Genomic DNA, 14,118 nt, shown 5'->3' on the forward strand with positions numbered 1-14,118 from the left:
GTGTCTCAAAACTGCCCTTCCAGACATTATTCTGCAAAACGATATCTTTAGAACATAACGTTTATCGTTAACTTATAAAACGAAGAAGGTACAGAATTTGCTGTGCTCACAGCATTAAAAAACACACGTACGCACACTGATCAAACACGCGTGCGCGCAGAATACACCTACGGTTACGCGCATACCCCACAGAGCTGGAACGAGCGACAGAAGGTTCATTTCGAGGATTGAAAGACAGGTTTAGAGGAAACCCTATCCATCAAAGCGTCCCGGAGACGCGTTGCAAAAGGAGGAATGTTATTATAAAACAGAATCGTGATAACGGAGCCTAAACGCATTCTGCTCCTTTTGGGGTTTTTTTTTCCATTTGTTTTAACGTTCAATTAAATTAGTAGTAAATTAGTTTTAATTTTAATGTCAGTCCAAAAAGATTCCACGTCAAACGGATCTCCCTTCTCACAAGAATAAAACTATTTAATTCACTTAGTTATAAGCCATTCCTATTTTAAAAAAGGCATGGCGTGGAAGGTCGGGCTCGTGCTGCTTATGTGCTGGGGCTTCACCTCCAGCAAGCCCCACGAGGAACTACAGAGCTCCACAGAATCGCCACCTGCGGACCTGAACATGGTACCATTGGAAACTTTGGATTTCGGCTTCGTTCCGGAGGTGGGATACGAAACGCAGACCCTCTATGAGCCAGGAGCAATCGGAAGTCTTTTTCAGTTGGTTCATGCGTTTCTGTACATGGTTCAACCCAATCCTTTTCCAAAAGGTGAGTTCGGTGTTAACAGCGGTTTAAAAAAAAAGCATATCAGTGCAGCTCTTCTTTTCGCCGGAGTTTGGAGAAATGCATGGCGCAAGTGTAGGGATGCTATCAAAAAAACCTAATCAAGTCGATAACATTTAGAGGGCCCGTTTCGCACAGCACCGAGGTGCATATACATGGTTTCAGGTAAGCTCTTCACGGCACACTCCGTAGTCTGCCCATCCAAGGGTTAATTGCTGTTTAGAGGGGATCTAAGAAATACACGAGTCAGCAAAATAGGTAAAAATGAAACGTTTTACCAAAGACACGGTAAATCCTCAGCGTTGGGAGAATAGCTATGACTAAACCATACTAAGACGGCCATGCTTATATACAACTTTCTTGAGTCATAAGGTGGGCTTTTTCGCTCTGAGGTCTGGTTGCCTGCATATGCTTGTATAAGGCAGTTTTGGGGCAAGGGAGAACACTGTGTGTGCATGTGCATGCAGAGGAAAATAGGATTTCAGGGGTAAATCCCTGCTGCCTAATCGATTAGCCAATCTGCCTAATTAGGCTGTCCTCTCTGAGTCACCTGTCCAGTCATGTAATCTGATAATCTAAGTGCCATATGCTGCCAGATGCTTATTCCTTATGTATGCACCACCTGTATACAACCAATACAATACTGTATACAATCCATATGCACAAATACACTCTCATTCACTTTATTACAAGCACATACACTGTAGGTAAAACTTACAGGTGCATATTTGTGGGCTCTATATTCTGTCTGCTGCCTTGCACACTTTGGTTGAGCATCCTATAGCTCCTCTTTAGTGGTCACTTTCTTGCCACATGACCACGGCTGGCTGGCTGGACAGCTTTTGAACTGCATACTGAAAACCAAATTGCTGTGTTACCTGATGAACGTATACCAGTGCAACATCTAACCTCATTTTTGAGAATGGTCCCCACCCAAAGCATATCCAATCAGCAGTCTTCCCATGGATAGAAACGGACCACTAAAAAAGGAGGAACAGAGTGGAGAACAAAATGTGCATGGCAACAGTTAGGCTAGAGACTGTAGTAGTAAAGCATAGGTACAAGATGAGTGTTAATAATTAAGTGGATGGTGAAACACATGCAGTGTGTTACATAATCAGCAGTCATAAATCAACATTGCAAATGTATTCTCTAGCCACCAGTTGGTGTTAAACACATATAATGTGTTATTTCCTCATCACTGTCACAAATTAGACATTCTGAAAGCATCTGAAAAAAGTTATAGAACATTGCTTATTCTCTTTGGTAATTAAATAAAAACTGAACTCAGTACATCAGACAAATTTTGAGCAAATTACATGGTTGCTTATCAGATGGCAGCACAAACTTCATCTGTTTTTTAATGTTTTTCAATAAATCTTCATTAAAAAAACCTATTCATAACCACTACCCAGGCTCATTTACAGATGGTATGATTACTCTGGCTTTTCTCTCTCTTTTGGACCTTATTACTAAGTGCTTAGAATCTGAATGTTGTTTGTATGAGATGGAAACTTAGATTTTCACATTACACAGCATAATTAATAGTGACAAAATGAGATAAAACAGGGCACACTGAACAACCATGAATTACCCAGATAGCATAAGGGTAAAAGTAAAAGCGAGAATAAAATGGCTGTATTATTCCATAAACTGTAGGCATTTTAATTATTTAATTTACAGTGTGCCTTTACAGTTCTGAGCCAGTATGGTCACCAAGTGACATCAACACTGTGAAGCTTAAACTAGACTTTGTTCAAGATTCTTCTGATTGGGTCCACATACGTGTGCCGATACTTCATGGTTTAAGTACTTCAAATTCCCAGGACCACCATATACTACTGGGGCCTGAGGGCTCATACATGTCTTGTGCACCATGTAATTTTAGAATTTGAGCATTAAATGTCATTCCTGTTTTCCTGTTCCTGTGACCTGGGATGATGTGTTACATGGTTCGTTGCAGTATCATCTCTGTTCAGTGTCATACCAGTGTAACTAACTGAAAAGAATTTCCCCAGTACTACTACTAGTTACTACTACAACCAGACTTACCAGTTTTAGTGCAAAGCACTCAAGTTTTATTATTTTAATGAAACATCAAAAATATTCTGCAGGCTATACAGTAGACTATAGCTGAATTTATGTCATGAACTGTATTTATGGGGAGCATTTGCAGAGCTTTATTTCTTAGTCTGCGGCTGAATATCAAATTCCTCATCAGCTTGGAAAGGTCCAGTGAATGTGAGGCTGTAATAGAGTCTGAGAGCACCATCACCAGTTCACAAAAGAAAGCAGCTCAGTATGCACCATCTAGTGGATGACTACAATTACCTGTGAGTTCTGTATAGATATGCATTCATGAATACAATATGTGCATGCACGGATGTGCACACACACACACACACACACACACACACACACACACACACACACACACACACACACACACACAAAGAGCATAAGTGGGCCAGAACTGAACGATTGTGGTGTAATTTTAGTGCCTTATTGTAATCTAGCAGTGATTTGTAGCTACATTTAAAACATGTAATTAAGACATTTCAATAGTTTCTCATTTCTCATTCATCAACACACTACACTGTGGAAGAAAGGGGAAAGCCAGAATAAGTGAAAGAAGGTAGAGGTAGGGAGAAAGAAGGAAAGAGAAAGATATTAAAATTACCTGAAAAGTGAGAAACACAAACAGAAGAAAACAAAGATGGCTTAATTACCCAATAGCAAACTCCCTTAAAGAGGATTAACCATATGCCCCTGTATACAGTCAACCCCACTAGGAACTCTGAAATTGTTCACTATTTAAAAGACGTTTACAGCAATGTTGGAATTCTGTTTTTACTGGAGAGCCTATAAACCCATGCTAAGTTAACTAGGTGGGGGACCTGTAGATTAAGCTATTGGTCTACGTGGACCACAAATTCATTTAAGGGCAGCAGTTGAAAATCCAGTTGCCTATATATTGACTTGCCTGTGTATTGCATGCTAGTATAATACAATGTTACAATATATAGTGTTTCTGCTTTGGTTCATTATGCATTTGCATAAACATTAAAACTATTTTTTTTTTTATATTGACCTAAACAAATTTTAATTTAATTCATATTCATAAACAAATTCAGTTGTAAATGGAATTTAATCCTGCAATAGAATTTATGATCAATTATTTTTATATGTTTTTTGAAATATTTTTTCTGTTTATTTACATTTTTATTACATTTTTATTGAATAGCTGGACAGTGACAGTAACTGACTGCGCTTTTGATAACGACATTATAATACAGCATTGTGTTTATTTACACAAAATTCATCTGACCAGTAAGGTCAAATTTATGTTTGTTTGTATATCTGTGTGTGTGTGTGTCCAACTGTCATAGCAAAAGGACGGGTGGAGAAAATCACACGTGTCTGTTTCACTTCCTAAATTCATGATCCTCAGCATTGCTCTGTATAACAATATGAGACAGATGTGAGCAACTGATTTCCTTTAATATTTCAGAACTAAGATACCTGCCCTCACTTGAAAAGACAAGTGAATAAATAGGCATCATCACATCAGATCTTTATGTTGTGTCCTGAAAAGGTGTCAGTGCAGACTGTTGTCTGCATACACTGAAGTTAAAAACAAACTTGCACACTTCTTCACCAAAGCATGTTAGCTTTGTGTTGTGCTGAAAAAATCCAGCAATCCTGCAATCCTGCCATTACTCCTAAGGTGTCCAGAGTTCACCCCAGACATGTGTGTGAATTAGTGTTTGTGTGTGTGATTACATCTCCCATTTAGGTTTAGCAAGCTTACAAGTATTTAAAATTGAACAAATCTATAGGTCACTGCTAGGTCCATAGGTCAATGAACTCCACCCCCCGCACAGTTACGAGTGCACTTGTGCAAGTGTGTGCGTGTTTAAGTCACACACGTACACACTGATTCCTGATCTCAGGCTGAATATAAGGACCACCTAATCCATCCAAGTAACAGGTAGCACTAAAAACACTGTTTAAAATACATGCTCAGTTGCACATGTATCATGACCTGCATAAGTAGACACAACATGACAAGCTACTAATCCATATGTAATGCCTGTCTTATTCTCAGTAAACGCTATTGTAACGGTGAGCGGTAAAGAGGCGGACGCAAGTGTGGAGAAGAGCGAGATTTATTAGGGGCAAATCCAGAGTCATAGTCAGAGTAGTCCAGGGTCATAGAGCCAATACAGAGAATCCGAGGATACATGATTAAACAAACACATGACGGCAAACAAGGGAAGCATGCTATAACAAAGACTAGGGAAAACTCAGGGATAAGGAACATGAAGGCTAGGATGCATGGAGTACAAACTTACGGATATACAGACAGGATTTCAAAAACATTCCCTAAACACATAAACGCACAGATTCAAATAAACACAAACACAATGAAGTAAACATTCAAATAAACAATGACCAGCCAATAACAAGGGCACAAGGCAGGGTTTAAATACATGAACTAAATGAGGGACAGGTGTGGAAAATCAAATGAGGGGCGGAGAAAACGAATGGCATGGAACTAAAATACACAAGACAGGGAAAACATAGAACACGGAAGCTGGGAGGGACTGATCATGATAGTACTGCACCCCAAAGCACCCAACACTGGGGCGCGCACAAACTGGAACCACTAAAACCAAAAATGAAACACAACTAGGACGAGACACCAAAAGGAACAGAACAGGCAAGACACAGGGCAGGGACAGGACCCTGATGAGACACAGGAGCAGAAAAGGGACAACAGGAACAGGCATTGGAACAGAAGCAGACACAGGGGCAGACACAATAACTGGGGCAACAGGAGAAGACTGAACAAGACAAGAACCAGGAGCAGAGGCGGGAATAGGCACAGGACCTGAAGGAACAGGAGCCACCAGAAAAGATGTAGCAACAGGAGCAGGAACAAAATGCACAACAGAAACAGACTGCGGATGACAAAAGTGCCGGGAGGGAGGACGAGGTGTACAAAAATGCAAAACAGACCAGGCCACGGACAAAGGGACAGGAACAAAAACTGACATGGAGACCAGAACGGACACATGGGTGGGCACAGGGACAGAAACAAAGGGAGACAGGAACCAGAATGGGCACAGAAACAGGCACAGGACAGAGAACACAACAGGAGCAAAAACAAAACCAGGCAACGGAGAAGGCAAAAACAACAGGGCAGTAGGAGCAGGGAACAATGGAGACACAGGAGGCCCACAGGGAACAGGAGACACAGGCTGAGGCAGGATAGGTAGGAACCCAGGGCAGAGGCAGCAGAAGACGGGTCTGGGCGGGATGCGCAGGGTACATAAAGCCTGTGAAACAGGAGGCAGTTCTGCAGACACGTAGGAGACAGGCAACATAGCAGTGTCAGCCTTTTGAGGCACAGAAGAGCTTTGAGGAGCAACCACTGGGACAGGCCAGACATGAGGCATGGGGACTTGTGGAGTGGCTTCTTCCAGTCCAGGAACAGGAACTGGCGGGTCCGGGGGTGCGGCCGCGGCATTCAGCGGCAGCACGTCCAGAGGCGTGGCTGCGGTATTCAGCAGTGGCGGGACCGGGGGGTCCGCGGTGATCAGCGGAGGCAGGTCTGACAAGTCCAGATGCTTGGCCACAGGAGCAGACCTGGTAACAGGACGAGCAGCATCTGCCATACTGGGAACTGGATCAGGACGGGCTGCGTCTCTCACGCTGGGAACTCGAACTGGATCAGGATGGGCGGCATCTCTCATTCCGGGAACTGGAACTGGATCAGGACGGGCGGCATCTCTCACGCCAGGAACAGCAACAGGCTGGGCGGCTTGCGGGATAGCCACAGGTACAGGTTGGGAGATCTTGGAGGAACACACAGACACAGAACCCCTGTCAGCGGCTCCCAAGGCTCATGTGAATGATAGGGAGCTCGCAGTTGCGCTTTAGTGCACATGGAATACATAGCCATGGATTGTCTGTGCATTCACTCCGCCTACTCACATCTTGTGCTGCAAGCCGCTTCCCCCTGCAGCGTCAGTCAAGATGGGTAGACTCTTGGAGCTTACCTGAGCTCTTGTCGTTATCAAAATACATGGGAACCTGTTTTTTCCGGGAACGACGAGAAGCCCATGTACCCGCAGCGCCAGGGGATTTGCTGTCTCTTGTTTGGTGATGCTGAGACGTAATGAACTTGGACTGTGTGGAAACAGCTGGAGTTTCGTCCCACCGGAACAACCACCTCCCAGAGTCTCGCTCTCTTGTTGCATCCTCGTAAGGATGTTCATTCTGTAACGGTGAGTGGTAAGGAGGCAGACGCAAGTGAGGAGAAGAGCGAGATTTATTAGGGGCAAATCCAGAGTCGTAGTCAAAGTAGTGCAGGGTCATAGAGTCAATACGAAGAGTCCGAGGATACATGATGAAACAAACACACGAGTAAAAGACGGCAAACAAGGGAAGCAGGCTATAACAAAGACTAGGGAAAACCCAGGGCTAAGAAACACGAAGGCTAGGCCATTATAATTCAAAATAAAGTTTATTTGTAAATGTATCAAATCAGAGGCTGATCCAATTTGTTTGAATTTTGTCATGGCAACCTGATGAGACAGTGGAGCTTGTCCTCCGGGACCTTCTCCAAGACCTGGAGCAGGGCATCAGTGAGCTCCTGATGCAGATCCACTGATGCAGAACGGCCCAGAGGCTCTCAATTGGATTCAGGTTTGGGGAATGTGAGGGACAGTCAATGGCTTCAATGCCTTTGTTTTCCAGGAACTATCTACACACTCTGGCTGCATGAGGCTGGGCACTGTCATCCACCAGGAGAAATTCAGGACCAACTTCACCAGCATAAGATCTGACAGTGGCTCTGACATCCCTATGAATAGGAGAGGTGAGGGTACCATTGGCTATCACATGGAGGTTTGTGACCATGAGAATAAACCTCCCCAGACTATCACTGTCCCACTACCAAACCGGTCATGCTGGAAGATGTTGCAAGCAGCATAACGTTTACCACAGTGTCTATCACATGACGGACCTGCTAATCTGGTGTTATCTGGTGAATGTCAGTCGAGCTGCTGAGCTGTGAGCAGAGGTCACTAGAGGACACTGAGCCCTCAAGCCATCTTCATGGAGTCTGACAGTTTGGTCATTTTGTAGGGCTCTGGCAATGCTCCTCCTGTTCTTGATGTTATACAGTGTTGATTATGTGTTCCCCTAAAACACAGCATCCTGAATGTATCCATCCTAAAACTAACTACACTTAAACCTGTGATCTGTTGGTTATGTCACAGTTTGTCAGCACAGAAATCAAGGGGCACTATACTGAAGCTGTCGGTCTGCCATCATTGTACATATGCGCTTAGTGCTATCAAACATATATTGTGGACAATATGGCAAAAATACTCCATCATGATAGGTAAAACAATGTATATAACATCAGGATACTCACCCAGTTCATATAAAATGATCACATAGCATAAACTGTATATATCTGCCTAGAACTGTCAAATATAGTCATAATAGGATATTTGTGACAGTACTAGCAATTGTAACATATATCCTTTCCTTACAATACTATTTTCACCTATGGTATCAGCATATTTAATGTCTGGGTTTTACTTTATAAAAATAAAACAATTTTCCCCCATATACTCAATTCATTAATTCAATCATGTGTAAGTAATAACTTGTGCACAACTTCAATTACAAGCTAATGCACAAGTCACAGATGAAGTCACAGATTCTCTCATTAGCTTGTGTTGATGCATTTATTTGTTTATTTATTTATTTATTTAATCCATGTGTTGTTCAACAATGCATGTCAGGAAACTTTTAAATAATGATAGCTTGAAAATGGAGATCACAGTAGATACAATTCATGGTGATTAATCTCTGTTCACTCCAAAAAGGGGACAGGTTATTTCCATTTGTCCAAGATAAAAACATGAGCTATTTTTTTTTTAATCAATATCTGGATGTTACATGGATAAGATTCAACTGTCCAAATGATAGGTTACTGTAAGCATCAAATGTTTAAGCAGCATTTCACAATATAATATATAATATATAATTTATTGTAGTTTTGGATGTTTAGTGGTTGAGTAGCTAGGTTTATATGCATACTAGCTTGTGGGAAAAAGCTGTTTCTTATCTTAGTTGTCTGAGAACGGAGATTCCTATAGCTTCTCCCAGAGGGCAGGAGGGAGAAAAGGCCATGGTTGGGATGTGTGGGATCTCTGCTGATGCTGAGACCTGTGCAGATGTTTATGTTATGCATCACTGTTTATGATAAATGTCTTTAATGGCAGGGAGCTTGGTACCGGTGCATGTTTGGTTGACTTAAGACGGTGTGTAAATATCTTGGTATGAGACTGTACACAAGTGATGTGGTTTGGTCACTGTGACATCTTTAGTTAAGTTACCCAGTTAAGTTATCCTGTTATACTGGAGAGAGTGGAAACTACTTATAATTATAACTATATGAACTATGATTCATTTAGTTATACCACAACAGTCACATTCACAACTGACCATGGACACAATCTCTATGTTCCAAAGTTGGGCAAAACTTGTTTCGGAGCACTCAGGAGGTAATCTGACTGAATGGCCCTTTCTTTTTTGTTACAGATTTCATTGTAAAGATTTTGCAACAAAACTTGAGAGGATTTAATCCAGCTGAGCTCCAAAAGGTAGGTGTGTGTGTGTGTGTGTGCGTGTGCGTGTGCGTGCGAGCATGTGCATGCATATGTGTTTTATTTTTGCTTGTACTAAAAAACTAATACATTACTAATATTACTGCATGTCTATATTCTTTCTTTTCTATGTTTTCAACGTTATGGCACAACAGCCTGAGAACATTGTTCTAACACTACAGGTAACAAAACCAGAGCGCCTTTTCCTGCAATCAATCTCACATTCACACCAGTTGTCTTACTCCTTCATCCTGCCATGATGCAAAAGTGCATCATGGTTTCTCTAGCATAAATTGGAGCACCCAGTGCTGTTGCTCTGATGTACAATACAATACGTATACAGGTGAAGTCACATTGCCCTCTCTGTGTGTCTCTCTCACACACACTTTCTCTTCTTCCTCTCCCCATCTCCTTCTCTCTTTCTCTCTCTTCCCTATCTCCCTCTCTCTCCATCTCTCTATCCTTTCCTTTATCTCTCTCCCTCTTCCTCTCTCTCTTCCCTGCAGGTGCTTTATTATGAGTTGGGCTTCCTTGTGCTGGTCATGCTCGGTGTGCTGTTTGTGCTGCTTATGCCACTGCTGGGCTGTTGCTTCTGCCTGTGCCGTTGCTGTGGGAACTGTGGCGGCGAGCTACACCAGCGGCACCGCAAGAATGCCGACTGCTGGCGGAGCTTCCATGCCACTTCACTTCTCCTCTCTTCCATCTTCATCGCGTAGGTTTGCGCCGCAGTTCATATTGCCGAAAGGTCTCCTGTTCCAGGATTAGGCAGAACGTGGGCGATTTATATTATGTGTGCAGGTGATATACACATGCTAACTCCTTGTTTTTTAAAGCTTGTGATTACATATTATTTTGGAAATCAAGCTGTCCTTAATAATCACTCTGCATTGTCTGTTACAGTAAGCACACTGTAAAACGAGTGAATGCTTAATTTAAGATGAATATGAACATCTTTATGGGGTGTGCATGTTGGAAGAAGCATCCATTCTATCCCCCAGTGATGAGCTTTGGTCTCATCAGTGTCTTTTTTACAAGGGAACAAGACAAGTGATTGTGTCTTATGAGTGAATCAGGGGTCAATGATTGGTTCATTCATCATTTCATCTAAGAAGTGTCCAAGCAACCTCCACAAATGTTTTTTTTTTTCCCAAGATTACAAGAACTGTCAAGGAAATCATTTCCAATGAGAAAGACCTTTCCTCCAACATGGAAAATGCGCACTCACTGGGTACTTTATTAGGTACACTTGTTCAACTGCTTGATAACACAAATATATAATCAGCCAGTCTCATGGCATCAACCCAATGCAATTAGGCATGTAGACATGGTCAAAATGACCAGCTGAAGTTCAAATTGAGCATCAGAATTGGGAAGAAAGGTGATTTAAGTGACTATGAATGTGGTTATTCATGTCAGACAGGCTCATGTGAGTAATTCAGAAACTGCTGATCTACTGAAATTTTCATGCACAACCATGGTTGTGGTTTACAGAGAATGGTTTGAAAAAGAGAAAATATCTAGTGAGCAGCAATTTTCTGGCTGAAAATACCATGTTGATGCCAGAGGTCAGAGAAGAATGGCAAGACTTGTTTGAGCTGACAGAACAGTAACACAACACGCAACGCACAGCACACAACCTTGAAGCAGATGGGCTAGAGCAGGAAAAGGCCACATCAGGTTCCACTCCTTTCAGCACAGGACTGGGAAATGAGGCTTCAATTCACATAGGCTCACCAGAATTTAATAACAGAAGACTGGATAAATGTTGCATGGTCTGATGAGTCTTGATTTCTTCTACAACATTCGAATGGTAGGGTCAGAATTTGTTGTAAGCAACGTGGTGGTGTAATGGCGTGGGAGATATTTTCTTGGAACATTTTGGACCCCTTAATACCAAATGAAAATCGTTTAAATGCTGCAGCCTTCCTGGGTATTGTTGTTGACCATGTCCATCCCTTTATGACCACCGTGTACCTGTCTTCTGATAACTACTTCCGGCAGGATAACTCTGTCACATCTCAGACTGGTTTCTTGAACATGACGATATGTTTAGTGTACTCAAAAGGCCGCTACAATCACCAGATCTCCATACAGTAGGTCACATTTGGGATGTGCAGACAACACATCTGCAGCAAAAGTGGGATGCTATAATGTCAATATGGTCTCTGTTTCCAGCACCTTGCTGAATCTATGCCACAAAGAATTAAGGCATTTCTAAAGGAAAAAGGGGGTCCGACCCAGAACTAGCAAGGTGCACATAATAAAGTGGCCAGTGAGTGTATGGTTCAAAACTGAAGTGTGAAGTTTCTCAGGTTTCTTCTTGCATCCCAAGCTGTGATTCAGAATTTGTGGGAACTGACATCTCCCAAACCCTTTTTTATAGTAAGTAGTTAGATTTCCAAAACACACACACAAGTACACAGTGTACATGAAATAATATTCTGACATTTGAGTTTTCCTGTTTATAGTTGGCATGACAGACAGTCCTGAAGGCATAAACACTCCAGCCCTCCCCAAATGGTGCTCCTGGTTTATAGCACTACACATCATCATCAAAGTATACCAGTTAATAGTACCACACATCATCATTAAAGCAGTTTCATAAAAGCAGGACAACTGAACAAATATGCTGTCCCTCTGTGTGTGTGTGTGTGTGTGTGTGTGTGTGTGTGTGTGTGTTAACAATCATTATGCTAAGTCAGTGCTAGAAAGAGAATGTAGGCCATGGTTGACTGGTGTATCTCTCTCTCTCTCTCTCTCTCTCTCTCTCTCTCTCTCCCTCTCTCTCTCTCTCTCAGTATTTCCACCTTATTCTTGCCTTATTCTTATACTTGCTTTATTCTGTACCTGCCTTTCTACCTCACTATCCAGCTCACTCTCTCTTTATGTAATAAACGCAATCTGTGCTACAGAAGTCTAGCCCTACACTCTAACCCTGCCTAAAGCATATATCGTACCATGACTGTTGTCTGAAACTGAGTTAAAGTTGCATTTAAGTTATGTAAGTTTGAGGAACTGGTGACCTCTCTGGTGGAGATGTGTAATTGCATGAAACATAAAGAAGAATATTTCCTAGTGTGGATCGTGTTCCATTGCGATCCATTTTCCTGAGTGGATTTAAATGATGATTATGAACGTATAACACATTGAAGGAGTATTCAAAAAGAACTCGATCAGAACTCTGTGATGGAAATGTTCTCCAAGGATGTGTGTGAATAACCACTGTTGTAATCACATCGTTGTCAACATAATGTTGAATTTACATTTGAGACCCTGCAAATGCAGATACATAATCTTCATCAAGAATTAGGTGAAAGATTAGCTCTAAGAGTAGCTGATCAGTATTCATTTACCTAGTATTGCCGTCATCACTGTTGTGAGCAGTTTAGCTAAGAGAAGTCATTATTCTATATATAGGATTGCCAAAACAGTATGTATAATAATTTGACTTGCTATTTTAATAGCAATTTTTGCTATTTTAATGCTAACTAGCAAACCACCAACATAACTTACCTGTTCTGCAATAAAAAAAAAGCCAACTCTGCACTCCAAAAAGCCAAGCCAGTGTTTATTCTGATCTCAGCTCAAGCTCTGTCACTCTCCATTTTTACAGTGATCACTCTCCTCAGTATTACTTTTCTTTGCTTTGACCATGGGTGAAGACAACTGGGTTTGTCATTGTCTCCATAATCAGTCATATCTCTCTCCTTCCATACACTAACTTTCAGCGCTGTACAGTTCAGAACACTGAGCCACATACCCACTAATGTTACAGGTAACCAGCCTTTCGAGCCAGGCCTTCTTTTTGAGCATGTACATGTGATGTTAATACGTAAAGACATCAAATGTGTTCCGTAAAATCTTGCCAAATTCAACCCGACAGCTCTGAGTTTTGAGTGAAAACTTCATATTTTGCAGGCTGCAGCTGAAGGACACTATATTTTAGCAGATATTTTTTTCCTCAGTAATGTGAAGTCTTTCAGGTTTAATGAAATTTTTTTTATAGCTTTCAAGACAGAAAGATGAAGAGATAAGAGATAAATGGATTTGTTTTTAGCTTATTTTTTCATTTATTACTTTAACAATGTCATGAATATACTGTAGTCTATACAGGTGCATTTTGGTAAATTTCTGAATACAAGATTCAAGATTTCAAGATTGTCATTCAACTATACATTCATAAAAAGAATACACAGCAGAAGGAAATTATGTTGCATTTGGTTTTAACATATGTTTTGGCTAAAACATATGAGCTAGATAAAAACAAGGAACTAATAAAATAGGAATTGTGAGAATAAATATAGAATAAAGTAAATTATAAGAATAAATAAGATCCTATGAAATCATAAGTATTGCTTATTGATTCAGTTGTGAACTATTCAGGATTCAATTATTTCAGATATTTCACATGTTCCACTGTATTCAAGTCTGATGCCAGTTGAGTAGAAGCTCTTTAGGAGCCTGGCAGTACTGCTTCGCAAGTATTTTTTGGCCAAGTCCTCAAAAGGTGGGTCCCAATCTTTCCTTTCACTGTCCTTTCACTGTTCTATTCTCCTAAGGGCTTTTCTGTCTAAGGTATTACATCCCTCAGATCACAGAGAAGTGTGTCTGGTGAAAACACTATATGGTTCCTCTATAGAA

At 41.3% G+C, this 14,118-nt stretch overlaps 1 protein-coding gene across 1 annotated transcript in view; it reads left to right on the plus strand.

Moving 5' to 3' along the window:
- Positions 1 to 227: 227 nt before the first annotated feature.
- Positions 228 to 14,118, plus strand: part of prom1b (prominin 1 b) — a 30,085-nt gene continuing 16,194 nt past the window's right edge. Inside the window, exons 1-4 of the mRNA XM_027026520.2 lie at positions 228 to 772; positions 9,413 to 9,474; positions 9,633 to 9,659; positions 9,984 to 10,189. Coding sequence (XP_026882321.1) covers positions 517 to 772; positions 9,413 to 9,474; positions 9,633 to 9,659; positions 9,984 to 10,189 — 551 coding nt within the window. The 5' untranslated portion in view covers positions 228 to 516. The remainder of the gene's footprint in view (positions 773 to 9,412; positions 9,475 to 9,632; positions 9,660 to 9,983; positions 10,190 to 14,118) is intronic.

Source organism: Electrophorus electricus, chromosome 9, assembly GCF_013358815.1.
Source record: "Electrophorus electricus isolate fEleEle1 chromosome 9, fEleEle1.pri, whole genome shotgun sequence".
NCBI lineage: Eukaryota > Metazoa > Chordata > Actinopteri > Gymnotiformes > Gymnotidae > Electrophorus > Electrophorus electricus.